Source organism: Zootoca vivipara, chromosome 15 (genome assembly GCF_965207765.1).
Source record: "Zootoca vivipara chromosome 15, rZooViv2.hap1.1, whole genome shotgun sequence".
NCBI classification, from domain to species: domain Eukaryota; kingdom Metazoa; phylum Chordata; class Lepidosauria; order Squamata; family Lacertidae; genus Zootoca; species Zootoca vivipara.
The window spans coordinates 41,618,509-41,636,755 of record NC_142598.1 but is presented as its reverse complement, the minus strand read 5'-3'; the positions used below and the strand labels follow the sequence as shown (position 1 = coordinate 41,636,755).

The following is an 18,247-nucleotide window of genomic DNA, read 5'->3' as shown; positions in this document are numbered from 1 at the left end:
CTCATCTCTCACAATCCGGCCGCTCTTACTTGAGTTTGACAAGTTGTGCAATGCAGATAGTTACCACCGATCCCTTTCTAGAGGAATAAACTTCTACGTTACTTCCAAGGGGGATAAACAAATTCATTAACAAATGAATCACAGCAAGGAACACAGAGGTCAGGCAGGATATTCTGCAAGTGAGTGTAAGATAAACTTGGATCACACTGTAGGCTATATGCAAAATCCAAGAGATTTCCGATGGTCTTCTTCTATTGGGCAAAAAGGATTTTGAATACTAATTTTATATTTCCCACCTTAGAGTACATGTAAAATGTGGAATATTCTCATTTCTTTAGGGGGAGAACTGAAAGAATGCAATGCTGAAAAACCATTGCATAGTATAAACAAAATAAAAAACTCTTCCAGTAGCACCTTAGAGGCCAACTAAGTTTGCCATAGGTATGAGCTTTCGTGTGCATGCACACTTTCTTCAGATACACTGAAACAGAAGTCAGAGGGTGGGGAGGGGTATTACTCAGAAGGGTGGTGGGAATGGGTGATTGACTGATAGGAGTGGTACACCTGTTGACTGGTAACGACTGCAATTGGTCTTGCAGGAAAAAGCAAGGGCTGAGGTACTAAAGAAAGCTTGATCATGTATAATGAGATAAGAATCCAGTGTCCTTATTCAGACCAGGTCTCTCCATGGTTTTAAGCTTGGCAATGAGTTGCAATTCAGCAACTTCTCTTTCCAGTCTGTTTCTGAAATTTTTCTGCAATAAAACAGCTACTTTGAGATCTTGTATAGAATGTCCTGGGAGACTGAAGTGTTCTCCTACTGGTTTCTCTGTCTTGTGGTTCCTGATGTCAGATTTATGTCCATTTATCCTTTGGCATAGGGTTTGACCTGTTTGTCCAATATAGAGAGCTGAAGGGCACTGTTGGCATTTGATGGCATACACAATGTTAGAAGACGAGCAATTACCGTAAATAGTCCCGAGATGGTATGTTTGATGTTGTTGGGGCCAGTGATGGTGTTGTCCGGGTGTAAGTGGCAGCAGAGTTGGCATCTGGGTTTATTGCATGCTCTGGTACCAGTGTCCATGTTAGGTCTGGTGGTTGTATTATTGTGGGTGAGGAGTTGTTTAAGATTGGGTGGCTGTCTGTAGGCAATGAAAGGTCTTCCTCCCAGAGCTTGAGAAAGAGAACTGTCATTGTCCAGGAGAGGTTGTAGATCTCTGACGATGCGTTGTACTGTTTTAACTTGGGAGCTGTATGTGATAACTAGTGGTGTTCTGTTATTTTCTTTTTTGGGTCTGTCTTGCAGCAGGTTCTCTCTAGGTATCAGTCTGGCTCTGTTGATCTGTTGTTTAACTTCATCGGGTGGATATTTTAGCTCTAAAAAGGTTTGCTGTAGATCTCTTAGGTGAGAGTCTCTGTCTGTAGAGTTGGAACACATGCGGCTGTAACGCAATAAACCAGGGTTTCCCAAACTTGGGTCCCCAGCTCTTTTTGGATTGCAACTCCCATCATCCCTAGCTAGCAGGATCAGCGGTCAGGGATGATAGGAGTTGTAGTCCCCAAACAGGGGAAGACCCAAGTTTGGGAAACCTTGCAATAAACCAAAGTGATGAAAATGAGCCTCGCCTCCTCCCAGGCTCTCATCCCAGGGAGCCAGCGTGGTGTAGACTCGTGGTGTAGAGCGGTAGACTCGTAATCTGGTGAACCGGGTTCGCTTCCCCGCTCCTCCACATGCAGCTGCTGGGTGACCTTGGGCTAGTCACACTCTGCCCCACTCACCTCACAGAGTGTTTGTTGTGGAGGAAGGGAAAGGAGAATGTTAGCCACTTTGAGACTCCTTCGGGGAGTGAAGCGGGATATCAAATCCAAACTCTTCCTCCTCCTCCTCTCCTTCTCTGCACTGCGGCCATGAGAAAGAGCTGAGAAGCCTTTGCTTCCATTTTTGATTAACCACAACTTGACATGCCATCTGAATCCAAAAAGCTGAGCTGCTCTTCAGTGTAATTTCCCTTAAACATTTCAATAAGCTGTAGTTAAGATAAACCAGTTTAAGGTTTGGACAGCACCTAACCCTGTGGTCCAGGGCTGGTCTGCCCCTCTGGCTTGGGGAGGCAGTTGGGCAACGGCTGGGAGGGGGGCAGATCCAGGCCCCCCAGGAGCTCAGCATGCTTGTCCCCTGCTTCCTGGGAAGAGTGGGGCAGCCACTGCCCCCTTCAGTGTGCCAGGGCTTCCCATAGCCATTCCCAGTCCCCTCAGGCGATGGAGAGATGCTGGAGGAGCTCCATTTTTTGTTTTGACTTGAGCCACAAAGTGTATTGGGCCAGCTCTGCTGCGATTCATTGAAACCAGGACTGAAAACATCCCATCTCTTCCTCATGGTCCCCATGGCTGAGCCCATGGGAAGTTGAGCATGGTGTCTCCACGCAGCCCAGATCTGAACACCAAATCTGGAACTCAATACCCTACACAAGAGAAAGCTGGCTTTCTGCTTTCAAAAGGTCCTAGTTTGAGTACTGGCAATCTTTAGAAACGTTGAACTGTGTGTGAGCCTCATTAAACTTGGCACGTTGGAGCCACCATGCAGAAGCAAATTCTGCCTTGATACTAACGTTGAAGAGAGACAACGTCATGTCTTTAAAAGGCATTATCCTTGTCATTTGCACTAGATAAAGAAAAGGAAGAGGAACAGGCAGTGTGTGGACTCATAGGAAGACGTATTTTGGAAGTGGTAGAAGTAGGTAAAGCAATGACTTACTTTTTTTATATAAACACTAAATACCTCAAATACGTTTAAGGATATTCAAAACACTTTCTTTTGACTAGATGCAATGGATGCTGGATGTCCCACTACTATCCATCTCAGAGAACTACAGAATAGTTCTGCTCAGGGAATGTATTTTAGCCAGAAATTGATACTTTTACAAACAAAGCTGAGAGGAACCTTTGTCCTGAAAGTGGCATTTATCAGATCCGCTTCCCTGGAGAGAAACCAGGCTGGCTAAATGTGTCCTGGATTGTAATGTCAGAATAACAGAAATTGGAGATACCATAACAGTCTTCGGTGCTGCCAATATCTCTTTTTAAAAATATTTTGAAACGCTCAAGACTACAGTACTAGAATATCTCGCTGGAGTAGATGGCATGGTTTGTCAAATAAATGGGTGCTTTCCCCAAGATATTGAAGACCTGTAGATTTTGCAAATGGCACCCCTAACCATCAAACCCAACTCCTATCCTCACTACCTAAAGCATTTTCCCATCACGCCTCAGGACAGCAAGACCTCAAGGACTGCCTCTTTCCATATGAACCTACCCGGACCCTGAGATCATCTTCTGAAGCCCTCCTTCGTGTGCCTCCTCGAGAGGTCCGGAGGGTGGCAACACGAGAACGGGGCCTTCTCTGCAGTGGCTCCCAGTCTGTGGGATGCTCTCCCCAGGGAAGTTCACCTGGCTCCTTCATTCTACACCTTTGGGTGCCAAGCAAAAACGTTCCTTTTTAACCAGGCCTTTGGTTGATTTGATTGACATCCTGTGCCCTTTTAAAATGTGGGTTTTTTGGGGGAGGGCGGGCATTGGGTTGTTGTTTTTATTTTGATTATATATTTTGTGGTTTTATATTTTGATTTTGTTCTGTGAACTGCCCCGAGACCTCCAGGTATAGGGCGGTATATAAATTCAATAAATAAAAAATATAACAACAAGAAGAAGAAGAAGAAAGGAGAGTAATTCAATATTGCCCCTAGTTTCTACTGAAAACATACTATTAATTCTGCCGTCCTCTTGGGAGGGATGGAGTCAGAAGGCGATGCTGGGACCCCCCTGCTCTGCTCAGGGCTAGAAACTGAGATATGAAAGCTAGGAGCTCCGGGGCACCTTAAATTGAGGTTATGGGCGCAGCAATGGAATGTCTAGGCACGTTTTTTCTAACAACAAGAATACAAAGCTAAAAATGAATGAACTGCAGCTAAAATATCATGTTCCTTTTTCACATGGTCTGGTACTTCCCCTGCCCACCCCCCTAATATTCTTAAGAGGGTCTCTTCTCCAGTCTTCAGAGAGTAGCTGGAAGTGGGGAGGCAGAAAAAGCTCCCCCCTTCCTTCCACTCTGCAGTTTCAATCTCAAATCTTCGGTGCAGTATTGCGCCCAGAGCTCGAAAACTGTTTGCGCTGATTAAATCCCCTGTCGCAAAATGCGCCTGGAACAAAAAGGGGAGTTTCTGCTGCATGGCTTCTGGGTTCCATCTTGTCCCCCATGCTTTTTAATAGCTACATGAAGCTGTTGAGAAGGAATTTGGAGGTTTGGGCAAAGTGGAATCAGATAGCAGGCTGTTCCTTTCCTCCTCCTAGTCCCTGGGATGCTGTGAAAGCGCTGAATAGATGTATGGAGGAATTGTTTTTTTTATTATGCTATTATTTTACATTTATATTCTACTTTTAAAACATGGCGGTTTTGTTGGTTCGCTGCCATGGGAGAGCTTTTCGGCCCTGAAAAGTGGCATGAAATATTTCAACAAATGATGCATTTAATACTGACGCATAAAAATAATGCACTTATTTTCCAGCAAGTAAGTCTTTACAAAGAAAACAAGGAACTGACTTAAGTAAATATGAGCTCACCTGTCTTTGTAATTGATAACAGTATCAACGATGGCATTCATCTGCTTTGTTAGCTTAGGAGGGTTGGGTGACAACTTCTCCGCCGGCGGCCTCCCTCTCCTTTTTTTCGCCTTTGCCTCTCCATCCTCTTTGCCCGAATCTTTGTCTACATTTCTCCTCCTTTTCCGTTTCTTAAGCCGAACTTCTTCTTCCATCTCCTCCAAGTTGCCGTCTTCGATTGCCTGAATCGGGAAAGTAGAAAAAATTATTTGCAAAATCGAAAAGGCCAATGAATGCTATATAGATCATAAACTCCGCAAGGTGTAGACAATTTTGAAGGATAAGCTGAATCAATCCAGAAGCACAAGTCCAAATATAAAATATGAGGGGAAATCAGAGGCGCTAAATTTAAAACCACAGGAACCATTTTGTCCGCATAATCCGTTCAACTGTAGAGCGTTAAGGCCCCACCCCCCAAAAAGGCCATTGAAGGTCCAACTGTCTGCATGCACACTCAAGAAACGAACAATATATTTTAATATGTACATCCATACATCATTTTCAATACATATTTATAGACAAAGCAATCATTAAAAAGGGCGGGGAATTCTCTACAAAACACATTCACCCGCATACATTGTATGAATTTCCCTTTCTGAACAAAGAAGTAACAAACCAGATTCTTTCAATTCGACATTTTCAAACAGAATTTTCAAATCCGTTAAAATCACACACCTAAAACGCCACGAATGCAATATTCAGCTGAGGTCTTGACCACCGACAATGCCGAAGTGTTGGACAATACACTGTTGTGCAGCAAAGAATATTGGCATTGTGGGGTGAGGAAAATGACACCACGCAAACACAAATCAAGCAACATTTACTAGTTCAAAATTTACCTGCAAATGTGTGCTGTGAACCTCAGGCAGCAGCAGCACTTATGCAGTGAGAGGGGGGAAATTGCTACAGAAACAAACCTGCTTTAAAGGAAATCTGTCCACACAGTCTAAGAAATCCATGTGTGACAATCACAGAAGCTGAACTTTCTTTGGTTTAAGAAAACAGAAGAAAAAGCCCAGAGATGTGGGACCGTTTAGTCCTCCAGGACATGAAAATGACAAAGATATTAGAGGGAAGAAAGAAAGAAGAAAATCCCGATTTTTAAAAATAAATCACCTCCGTTTTTGTGCTGAAGGCTTTCTCAAAAGACCCATGTTGACATTGTCCCTGTTGCTTTCCTGTGCTGCCTGCAATACATGCACATGATAATCAATCCTTTTCCTCGGAGCTGAAAGAGCTCTAATCATCAGGCAATTACCTTCATTTTTCCACAGCACCAAACATGGCTAATATTTATGAACATGTGAGTGCAACAATCAATACACAAAGAGTGATTGCAGCCCAGGCACAATTTCTTTCACTTGGGCGCAAGGTCTCTCTCGCCCAACGTTTTGTGCACAAAACCTGGTGCGCCGCACAAAGCAGGCAGGCGGGCATGTCAGAGACGCAGAACAACCTGCTTCCTATTCATCCTGCAATGTGCAAATCCACAGACGAACATGAATGCACACACAATCCGGAGGGAGTGCCTGAAAGCCAGGCCTGATTCATCAAAAGACAATTTCCATCCTGCTTCCACTGCGTTCAGAGAAGGAGCTCGAGATCGGATGAGTTGGGAGGAGGAGGAGGAGGAGGAAGAAGAAGGAGGAAGGAAGGAGCAGAAGAAGAAGGGAGAAAAAAGAATTATCTGCACAAAAATTCATGAATATTCATTTGGCTAAAGCAGGACACCCCGGTGCACACATACCAGCAGCTAGCGGAGATTAAGCAAAGGAAACTGTTCTGCAAATCTCGGAGGCGAGAAAAAGGCTCATCGTAAATGCAGCATGCAAGGCTGTCAACAGTTAATGCCATTGCTCCCCTTAATCCCTCGTTTGTGCACGGAAAAACACGGCAGCAACCCACACCGGCGGCCTGGGATGTGGCGCACACACACCTAGACATGCCCGGGATGCCGCTCGACTGAATCTCCACGACAGCAAGGAAAAAGGATATTTACCTTACCACTATCAGCAGCAGGCCGGCTATCGGAAATCACAGTTAGTGGGGATAAAATTAACAAGCCAGCAAAGCAGCGAGCTGCTAGTCTCTTCATCAGCTGATCAGGGGGGAAAAGAGAGCCCGGGAAAGGCTATGTTTTCATACACAAGTAATTTTATTTTACGGAAAATGCAATACTGAGAGGGTTGTAGGGGCTCAATTCTGCTGTTTCATTCTACCTTCCACAAGGCCTGCAGCCTCCTTCCTCCAGCCTGATTTAATATTGACAAGTACTTATCATATTTCCCCCTTATTATTCCAGGAACTCAAATCAGGAATTATTATTATTATCATTTTCTTTGGAAGGGGGGAGGGCAGGGCAGTTTCCTGGAAGCTTTTTAATTACAGTACATTAATATTTTTTAAAAAAATCCAAGGGATATAAACACACACTTTTTAAAAAAAGCAAAATAACGAGGTGTGCATTTTAAAGCTGCATCACACACAAAGATGCCTCATTGTTCTCTTAAATTTGGAGATGCAGGGATTGCTAAAAACAGAAACACTTTGGAAATCTTCCTGATTTAACATGCCTTTGAGACAAAAGCGTAAGGAATGAAATATTTCTGTTTTTAGCATTTGCATCCCGCAAAATGCAACACCCCCAAATCCCACTGGCACCACTCTCATGCTCCCAAGTGCCACACCTAAAAGCGGATTGCTAGCAAGATTTCAAAAGGGATCTGAGTAAAAATGATATTGCAGCAGATTATGTCATTTTCACCCAGCAGATATATGCGTATTAGAATTTATGAGTTTTATAAACTTGTGGGTAGCAATGGATACTGACCATTCTTTTGTGATGACTTCCCAATAATTTAAATTTAACCTCTTCTCAGACGCTGGGATTCTGCATTCTATTGACAATCCTTGGAAATTACCACAATTTTAATCAGATCAAAGATTTTGAGTACCAGCTACACAATCCAGTTATAGCAGGTCAAGCCTAGGTGGAATTTATGAATGGCATATTTGTTACAGAAGTCAAGTTCACTTTTTTAAAAAGCCAAAATACAACAGAGCATTACCATTCTTAGTCACGTGATAATTTCATATATTATGTTGCTTAGAGAATGATTATTCAACAAGTAGGGCTCCCAAGAACTTTGTCTAATTTTATTCCTCAGGGTCATTTTGATTTTTGGCCCCTGGAACTGAAATACCTTGGGGGGGGGGGTGGTCTGGTCACAGAAGACAATGGATACAAAAACATGATTAACTTGATTCCCTACAAACCTTGGCTTTTGTCCACAAACAAATTTAAACACATCTTTATTTACAAACACCTACACAAAACACTGTCTGAGAACTCAAAACCACCAAGAACCTGCACACCCAAAAACACTGAAATTGCCGCGTTAATGCTTATACGCCCCTATATTAACCAACTTAGCACCTATTACTCCACAATAAAAAAAGAACAAAAAAGAGGAGATTTTACACCAGCAGCACAATTTGGTTGCAAAAGGGGGTTGGGATGGAGTTTGGGGACAAGATATGAACAGGTCCTTTGTCCACAGATGCAAGCAGATAAACTGGAAACTCTCCAATTTGCCATTGTTTCCTGTGTTGTCTGAACTGGGAAACTGTGGCCACCAGCTTTGGAACAAACCACAGTATTAAAACATGGTTCTGAGGTTGGTTTAATATCCTGAAAAGCCTAATTTTCTAGTTTTGGGTGAAACAGTTTACTTGAGCGTCCACGGGAGAAGCAAAAGGCTTGTTCCCACCTCAGCTTCCGGAGACACTTGTCTTAAGCCGCATTTCCTTACCAGCTGAACATTATGCCCAGAATTAACCCAAGGAGGTCGTGGAATTTAAAAGGACGGAGAAAAAGGCGAGTGTGTTTGGGAGATGACCAAGGACGTTTCAAGCTCTAGGGCAGTGATGGCGAACCTTTTAGAGACCAAGTGCCCAAACTGGAACCCCAAACCCACTTATTTATCGCAAAGTGCCAACACGGCAATTTAACCTGTATATCTCATTTTTCTCTGTGTGTTTCACATTTCTTCTTTATGACTGCTGTTGCAATAAATAATCATTCATAGAAGTTATTGCATTACATTCTTCATTAAATTATCTTTCAACCAATATATAATTTTATGGTATAAATCAGTGCTTCCCCCCCCCCTTTTTTAAGGGCTACTCTCATTTTGACTCCAGAAAATCACCACCAGGGGGAAACGAATACAGTTCAAATTGGCACGCGTGCCATAGGTTGGCCACCACTGCTCTAGGAAGAAGATCTACTCCTTGCGGTATTTTCCAAAGGCTGCCCACCACGGAGGAACATAATAATAATAATAATAATAATAATAATAATAATAATAATAATAAATTTTTATTTATACCCCGCCCTCCCCAGTCAAAAACCGGGCTCAGGGCGGCTGACACCAACAGAATTACAATAAAACATAAAAACAATTAATTAAAATACAGATTAAAATGCAGTATTAAAATTTAAAGTGCAGCCTCATTTCAAGTAGTCCATAAGTCCAAGCCATGAGGGAGGAAAACACAGGGGTCAGGCTAAGTCCAACCCAAAGGCCAGGCGAAACAGCTCTGTCTTGCAGGCCCTGCGGAAAGATGACAAATCCCGCAGGGCCCTGGTCTCCTGGGAAAGAGCGTTCCACCAAGTTGGGGCCAATACTGAAAAGGCCCTGGCTCTAGTAGAGGCCAATCTAGCCACCTTATGGCTCGGGATCTCCAGAGTATTGTTGTTTGTGGACCTTAAGGTCCTCTGCGGGGCATACCAGGAGAGGCGGCCCCGTAGGTACGACATCTCTCCCAGGGCATGTCCAAAGCAGTGGTCTGACCAGGACAAACTCTGCACCGTGAAAAAGTCCGAGGAGTTCTCCTTCACGTTATCTGTATGGGCGGGAGGAAACGAAGGCAATATCCCAACAGCAAAGACTCAACCAATGGAAAGCCGTGGCGATTTTACGTCTCATTCCCACATCATGGAAAAAGACAGACAGCAGGGAATTGTGAACCGCCCTGAGACCTCCAGGTATAGGGCGGTATATAAATTCAACAAATAAAATAAACATTTCAGCCTTTCTGGGATGTTATTTCGTCAACCTCTAACACAGCTGTGCCGGGGTTACTGCAACCGGTCGCAGAAATCGCAATGGCTTCCGTCCGTGAGCTTAAGCCGAGGTTGTCCGGCAAGTGAGCAATACACCTTAGCAATACACACCTGAGGCAAGGGGAGGTGACAGCATCGGGTGGCAGGATCCACGGGGCAGCAGATCTGGCCTCCAAGGAATGTGTTGCTTGCTACTGCCACACTCTCCTTGGAGGCTGATCTGCCACGTCCTCAGCGGCATCCCTTCGCCACACTGCCTTCTACAGCGCGGCCTCTGGGGGAATGGGAGGTGCTGCTGGCCTTATCTCCCCCCCCCCCCCGGTTTCTGATGCTGATATTCACTCCCCACTTATTCCCTAGCACAGGGGTGTCCAAACTTTTTTCAAAGACGGCCAGATTTGATGAAGTGAACATGCCTACCAAAGGGCCGACTCAAGATGTTGACCCTTTTTTAGGATTGAAGTTGTTGAGCTTTTTAAAGGATTTTACCCCAGGAAATAAACTGCCACAGGGGCCGGATTAAACCGACCGGCGGGCCGGATTGGGCCCCCGAGACATTGGGCCAGACTCATCACCGGGCAGAAGCAAGGAGCCATTGTCTGGGGACATGGGGAGCTTGGGTTTGCCCACAAAATGAAACTTATCCCAGTTAGCATTCTCTCTTGGGCACCTTTGAAGGACTGGTGTAGCAATTATTCACCTCCTTGTATTCAATAAATATCAGCAGCCCAAAGAGGATATGCATGTTTGTACTAGATAAATAAGCTTCTTAGAACTGAGTTTTCTGAAAAAGTAAAAGCAGTCATATTCTGCTTGCAAGTCAAAAAGTAGGGAAAGATAAGAGATTATAGTTCTTTGAACACAGTTATGGAACCACTGGAGTTTTCAAAAGGCTGGTTCAGATATAGCAGTCCTGATTCCCTATGGGATCGCATCCCTCGCCCCCCCCCAAAATGCCAAGCACAAATTGCCCCCTGCCCTTTTTGCCCCCATGGTTAAGGCTAACCGGGGTTCGCTGTTAACCAAGGTTTGAAGCCATTTATCTAGGTTAAGGCTGCTGACAGAATGGCGCTACATTGGAACTTGAAGAAGAGTTGGGGAGGAAGCAGGCAACCTTGCCTCCTCCTCCCAAATTCTTTGCCAGGCTTAAAGGCTGATGGAGGACTGACCCAGGACATGTGCTGCCTGCAGGGAAGGACATTCCCACCCCTTCCTCAGACAGAGGCCAGGTGGACCGGCAGCCAAATTTTATTTCCAAGCAGGTTGGTTTAGGGGGTGCAGAACAGGTCGTGGGAAATACACAGCTCCCTAATATACAAGGGACAGTAGCCAAGGCATTTTGTGATGGTTGGTGTGCTTTGGGCTCCGCTCCCCGATTTCTCTTCCAATGTTGCTGAGAAGAGGAGTTTTCTGGCTAACTTTGGCACGGCGTGGCCTGACCTACATTGGCTCCCAGGACATTTCCGAGCACAATTCAAAGTGTTGTTGCTGACCTTTGAAGTCCTAAACGGCCTCGGTCCAGTGGACCTGAAGGAGCGTCCCACCCCCATTGTCCAGCCCGGACACTGAGGTCCAGCTCCGAGGGCCTTCTCGGTGGTGGTGCCCGCCCTGTGGAATGCTCTCCCATCAGATGTCAAGGAAATAAACAGCTATCTGACTTTTAGAAAACAACTGAAGGCAGCCCTGTTTAGGGAAGTTTTTAATGTTTGATGTTTTCTCGTGTTTTTAATATTCTGTTGGGAGCTGCCCAGAGTGGCTGGGGAAACCTAGACAGATGGGTGGGGTATAAATAAATTATGATTATGATACCAATTTCTAACCATGGGTAATGAAGGTCGGTTCTTGAAATTCACCCAAATTCACCCTGGTTCCCTAGGAACCCAACAGCACCACGGGGAGAAAAGAGGGAAGAGGGCAAGCCTGAGGCTCAGAGTGGTCTGGGGTGTGTCCCACCAAACCATGGTTTAGTGGAGAGCTAATGTGACCATACATTGTGTTGACCCAGGGCTAAAACAAACCTAACAGATGCTGGCAGATTACTGGATTCTTGCAATCATATTTTTGCTCTAATTTTTATAAGACCATACTGTTGGCCTTAATTTAAACGTTACTGAAACATACAAGTTGATACCAGAAACATTCTTTCTTTTAAAAGTCACTCCAAATAAAATTTATTTCAGCTGAAATTGTTCTAAAACAGCAGCTTGGGTGTTCAAAATGACCCAAATGAAGAATTGGCTTTGCCTTCTTTCTGACCCTCCTATGAACAGAAGCGAACAGACTCCACCATTGAGAAAATGGCAACTTACAGCCGTAACCCACCTTCCAAGCAGTAAAAGTAAATCATTATTGAATTTTCAACTGACTGACAGCTTAGTGGCCAAGTAAAATAAAACTGGCCTTGTAAGATTATGATGTTTTGAGACAGAGGAGATATTTATGAAGCAGTGCTTGGTAATACTTTTGAAAGAAAAGGGTGGCGAAGGGGGAAGGGCCACAGTTTCAATTAGACCTGCAATTACAGCAGGGGGGGGGGAATCATCACCACCCTCATTATTTTTAAACAGATTTATATACTGCCTTTCGTTCCAAAAAGAAATATGTCCCTTGGTGTGATCTTGTGCAGTCCTTCACCTAAGTCCAGGGGTCAGCAAACTTTTGCAGCAGGGGGCCGGTCCACTGTCCCTCAGACCATGTGGGGAGCCGGACTATTTTTTTTGGGGGGGGGGGAATATGAATGAATTCCTATGCCCCACAAATAACCCAGAGATGCATTTTAAATAAAAGGACACATTCTGCTCATGTAAAAACACGCCGATTCCCGGACCGTCCATGGGCTGGATTGAGAAGGAGATTGGGCCGGATCCGGCCCCCCCGGGTCTTAGTTTGCCTACCCATGCCTAGGTCCATGTGGGTGGACAGAAGGTAAAAAAGGGGGTTGGGAGGGGGAAAGTGGCAAAACAAGAGGGAGAGAAAACAAGGAGAGAGAGAGAGAGAGAGAGAGAGAGAGAGAGAGAGAGAGAGAGAGAGAGAGAGAGAGAGAGAGAGAGAGAAGGGGTGCCCCCCCACCCATATTTGGCCCCAGTGACTCCCCAGAGAAAGAAGATTCTCCAGCCTTGCACTACCAAGAGCGTAAAATACTTGGAAATCTCACTTTTTCCTAGGCAAAGGCATTGCTCTAAAAAAAGAAACTAGAAACCACCTTCTTGATCTCAAAGAATGGTACATGGCAACCACACAGAGGATGATACATAAAGGAAAGAATGGAAAAAATAGAGAGAGGCGCATAAATTTGTGGATTTGTTTTAGTCGGTGTGCAATGCCATTTCCCACATCCATGGACTGCAATTCAAACAATGCACACACAACACAATAGACGGATCGCATGCGCCACTCAGCTCCCAGCCTGTTGCATGTACAATATTCACAAATAGCTTAACAGTGGGACGATGCCACCTGTTCCCATCTCTGCTCAATGCCCTCCTGTAGAGAGAATCATAGAGCTGGAAGGGACCCTCAGGGGTCATCTAGTCCAACCCCCTGCAATGCAGGAATCTCAGCTAAAGCATCCAGGACAGAGGGCCACCCAACCTCTGCTTTAAAACCTCCATGAAAGGAGAGCCCACAAACTCCCCTGGGAGACCACTTCACTGTAAAACAGCTCTGACTGTCAGAAAGTTCTTCCGAATGTTGAGTTGGAATCTCCTTTCTTGAAACGTGAAGTCATGGGTTCAAGTCCTACCCTCCAGAGCAGGAGAAAACAAGATTGCTCCATCTTCCCTGTGACAACCCTTGAGATATTTGAAGATGGCTGCTCTCATATCTCCTCTCAGCCTCCTCTTTTCCAGGCTAAACATACTCAGCTCCCTCAACCGTTCCTCATAAGGCCTGGTTTCCAGACCCTTCATCTTCTTGGTCGCCCTCCTCTGCACACCTTCCAGCTTGTCAATATCCTTCTTAAATTGTGCTGCCCAGAACTGCACACAGTATTTCAGGTGTGGCCTGACCAAGGCAGAACAGAGTGGGACTATGACTTCCCTTGATCTGGACCCCTAGACATCTGTTGAGGCAGCATAGAATAGCTGCATCATGTTCAGCTTGTGGTCCACCAAGACCCCTAGATCCTTTTCAAATGTACTACTGGAAAGCCAGGTGGCCCCCATCTTATATTTGTGCACCTGGTTCTTCCTGTCTAAGTGCAAAACCTGACATTTGTCCCTACGGAAATTAGTTTTTGTCACTCCTGGCCAGTTACAGAAGAGCACAAACCTCAGAAGGGGAAATGGACTAGGAAGGATTTGGTGGTGTCTGTTTTCTGGGCAGCCCCTCGTAAGGAGGCGCATATTGTGTGCCGGTGGTGTTGAGCACTAGGAAGTAACCTGGAGTACTGTGTCCAGTTCTGGGCACCACAGTTCAAGAAGGATACTGACAAGCTGGAACGTGTCCAGAGGAGGGCAACCAAAATGGTCAAAGGCCTGGAAACGATGCCTTATGAGGAACGGCTTAGGGAGCTGGGCATGTTTAGCCTGGAGAAGAGAAGGTTAAGGGGTGATATGATAGCCATGTTCAAATATATAAAAGGATGTCATATAGAGGAGGGTGAAAGGTTGTTTTCTGCTGCTCCAGAGAAGCGGACACGGAGCAATGGATTCAAACTTCAAGAAAGAAGATTCCACCTCAACATTAGGAAGAACTTCCTGACAGTAAGAGCTGTTCGGCAGTGGGATTTGCTACCAAGGAGTGTGGTGGAGTCTCCTTCTTTGGAGGTCTTTAAGCAGAGGCTTGACAGCCATATGTCAAGAATGCTGGGATGGTGTTTCCTGCTCGGCAGGGGGTTGGACTGGATGGCCCTTGTGGTCTCTTCCAACTCTACGATTCTATGATTCTATGTAACAGCAAAAGAGCGACCACTGCTCAATGTATTCAATGTACTGACTGGAGGCACAGAGCAGCGGTAGAGGCAAGCAAGGGAATGTGCCGAAGCTCAGGGGTGCAATCGATGCCTTGCACGCAAAGGATCCCCATTTCAACCCAGGGTGTCTCCAGGAAGGACTGGGAAGACTCATGCCAGAAAACCTGGAGTACAGCTGTCAATCGGTAGTGACAATATTGGAGTAGACAGACCCACGGTCTGATTTGGCAGCAAGGCAGTTTGCGATGGCGTCCCATGGGGCAGCCGCAGCTGGTGCCAGACGGAGGGTGCAGTTGCTAGCTGGCTAGGAGTGCCGAGTGCGAGATCTCGAACAAACATTAACTGGTCAGTGCCAGTAACTATTTCTCTCTCCCTGTTTTCCCTCCCTGCGAGAAGTGGAGCTACAGGGAACCAGGCAGAGGGCCTTCTCGGTGGTGGCACCCGCCCTGTGGAACGCCCTCCCATCACATGTCAAGGAAATAAACTACGTTTATCTGACATTTAGAAGACATCTGAAGGCAGCCTGTTTAGGGAAGTTTTTAATGACTGATGTTTTAGTTTCAGGTAGGTAGCCATGTTGGTCTGACGCCGTGTGTGTGTGTGTGTGTGTGTGTGTGTGTGTGTGTGTGTGTGATATATATATATATAATTGTCCAGCAGCATCTTAGAGACCAGCTAAGTTTGTTCTTAGTATAAGCCAGGGGTGGCCAACTCCCAAGAGATTCTGATCTACTCACAGAGTTTAAAACTGGGAGTGATCTATCCCCTTTTGGGGGGCTCAGGTCAAAGCTGTTGAGTTTTTTTAAGGAAGGGAAGCCCTGTTTTTTGGGGTTTAGGTCAAACTTTTTGAGCTTCTTTTAGGAGGGAGGGAGGCCCATTTTTGTTTAGGGCTTCAGGTCATAGTTCAGCTTTTTTTAGGGAGGAGGAAAATTTTGGGTGAGCTTTTTTTAGGGGTGCCAGTGATCTAGCAGTGATCTACCGTGTTTCTCATATTATAAGACACATCTTATATTTATTTTTTCCTCAAAAAAACACACTATGGCTTATTTTCAAGGGATGTCTTATTTTTTTCCTCCTCCTCCTGCCGCGGCCGGCATTGCTGCTGTGCCTATCTCTATGTCTTATTTTCGGGGTATGGCTTATATTCCTTGAATGCTTAAAAATCCTGCTATGGCTTATTTTATGACTACGTCTTAAAATAGGGGAAACAGGGTACCACAGACATCCAGTGCATAGCTGCCAAGTTATCCCTTTTTTTAAGGGATTTTCCATTATGCTGAATAGGCTTCCTCGCAAGAAAAGGGAAAACTTGGCAGCTATGATCCAGTGATCTACTGGTAGATCACAATCTACCTGTTGGACGTGCCTGGTATAAGCTTTCGTGTGCATGCACACTTCTTCAGATACAATGTTTTAATGTATTTTTAATCTCTCGTTGGAGGCCGCCTAGAGTGGCTGGGGAAACCCAGCCACATGGACAGGGTAAAAGTAATAAATTATTATTATTAGTAGTAGTAATAGTAATAGTAGTAGTAGTATTTCTTCTCCCACTTACGAGTTTTTGAAGCCAAACCACTATTTCTGGAAAGGGGCCGTGTAGATCAGCTCTGCCTTGGTGGCCAATGGAAACACATGGCAGTTTCACTTCTGCCCACCTGCACTAAAGGTTTTCATAGCTGCCATTTATTTGTCAGAAAGTTAACCACCCTGGTGCAGGAAATGCAAGGGCATTTGAATTTTCAGGAGTGGCCCCTCTGTCCCAAGCAAGCAAGAACCAGATGTTCCCTCAACATAAGCAATTGACAGGCTAGAGTATTTGGGGAGATTTCAATGAGGAGCCTCCGAAGAATCAAAACATCTGGATAGATAAGTATTTAAATCTTAAATGGACTATTCCGTTTCTCCTTCTGAGGCAGGCTTTTTGGATCTCAGCCTTGTCTAAGGCAATGAAGACGGAGAGAATGAATGCCTTTGTAAACTTCTAAGGAAGATTTTAATCATTTCCCCAACCAGACATGTGACACATAGTAATTAGCGATTTGCTAAATGGCAAGAAACTGCCTGCATCCAATTAAGAAGTGTTTGCAATTATATGAGTGACATGGAGAAAGAGGCAGGCAGAGAGACATTGGCAGTGCAGAAGGCATTTGAGCAATACGACCCACCCAAAAAGATTACGTTGACCTTTAACTGGAGCAGGAAATCTTGTTGGACCAAGTTTTCTTCTCTGTCAGCGTAAGATTTCCTTTTAACAGCAAATTTATTGATGCCGTGCCCATCAACTGGGCAGCAAAATGGGACCATCCATGGACAAGAGAAGGGCTTCAAATTCTGTGTACTAAGGGCAGGGGGTCAGCAAACTTTTTCAGCAGGGGGCCGGTCCACTGTCCCTCAGACCTTGTGGGGGGCCGGACTATATTTTGAAAAAAAAAATATGAACGAATTCCTATGCCTCACAAATAACCCAGAGATGCATTTTAAATAAAAGGACACATTCTACTCATGTAAAAACATGCCGATTCCCGGACCGTCTGCGGGCCAGATTGAGAAGGCGATTGGGCCGCATCCGGCCCCCGGGCCTTAGTTTGAGGACCCCTGACTAAGGGGATTCCTAAAGGGATGAAAACAGGGAGGCAGGGAGGGGGCCAAAAGCTGGAAATCTGACTGCCTTCATCAAGCCCCTTACTGTATCCTGAACGAGAATCAGGAGATGCTGCTTGCAAGGCAGCAGCCCTAATCCTGGCTATCCAGGATGTTAGAAGCTTGTAAGAGCTCTGACCACTTTGAAACTAAAACAGTACAAGTGGTAACTCGGTTTTCGAACAGCTTAGTTCATCAACAACTCGGAACCCGAACGCTGCAAAACCGCAAGTAGGTGTTCCGGTTTTCAAACTCTGCCTTGGAAGCCAAATGTGCTCCTGAGCTTCCATTTTCACTGTTACACAGATAATTTGAGCCCCCCCCCCCAATCACAATTAAAGCCTTCTATTTCTGATTGTAGTGTTGTGAAGTGCTTTTGGGTGCTTTTGTTTTTGCTATTTTTGGCATTTTTGTTTGTGTGGCTTTTTCATTTTTGTGACTGTGGCTTGTTTTTTGTTTTATGATTGATTGACTGATTGTGTGACTGCGGAAATGGATAAAAGCCCCCCATCCAAACAATGACTATCATCAGTGAAGGTAAGGAAAAAACAACTACCGTGTTTCTCATATTATAAGACATGTCTTATATTTATTTTTTCCTGGAAAAAAACACACCATTTCCCCTTATTTTCAAGGGATGTCTTATTTTTTAATTAAGTACCGGTATCTGTACAGACCACAGACCTGCTCCCACCGGGTCTTCGCGCGTGGCAGGCAAAGGCTGCAGCCGGGTCCTGGGGCTGCGCGCGCAACAAGCAAAGGCTGCAGCTGGGTCCTGGGGCTGCGCGCGCGGCAAGCAAAGGCTGCAGCCGGGTCCTGGGGCTGCGCGCGCAACAAGCAAAGGCTGCAGCCGGGTCCTGGGGCTGCGCGCGCGGCAAGCAAAGGCTGCAGCTGGGTCCCGGGGGTTA

General features: G+C 45.3%; 1 protein-coding gene across 3 annotated transcripts in view; it reads right to left on the bottom strand.

The window, feature by feature from the left end:
• The window catches only part of SMARCA2 (SWI/SNF related BAF chromatin remodeling complex subunit ATPase 2), a 113,958-nt gene that overhangs the window by 21,663 nt on the left and 74,048 nt on the right, over positions 1-18,247 (bottom strand). For all 3 annotated transcript variants that reach the window (XM_088658815.1, XM_088658814.1, XM_088658813.1), the window contains exon 29: positions 4,621-4,841. In XM_088658815.1, the coding sequence (XP_088514941.1) occupies positions 4,621-4,841 (221 nt within the window). The remainder of the gene's footprint in view (positions 1-4,620; positions 4,842-18,247) is intronic.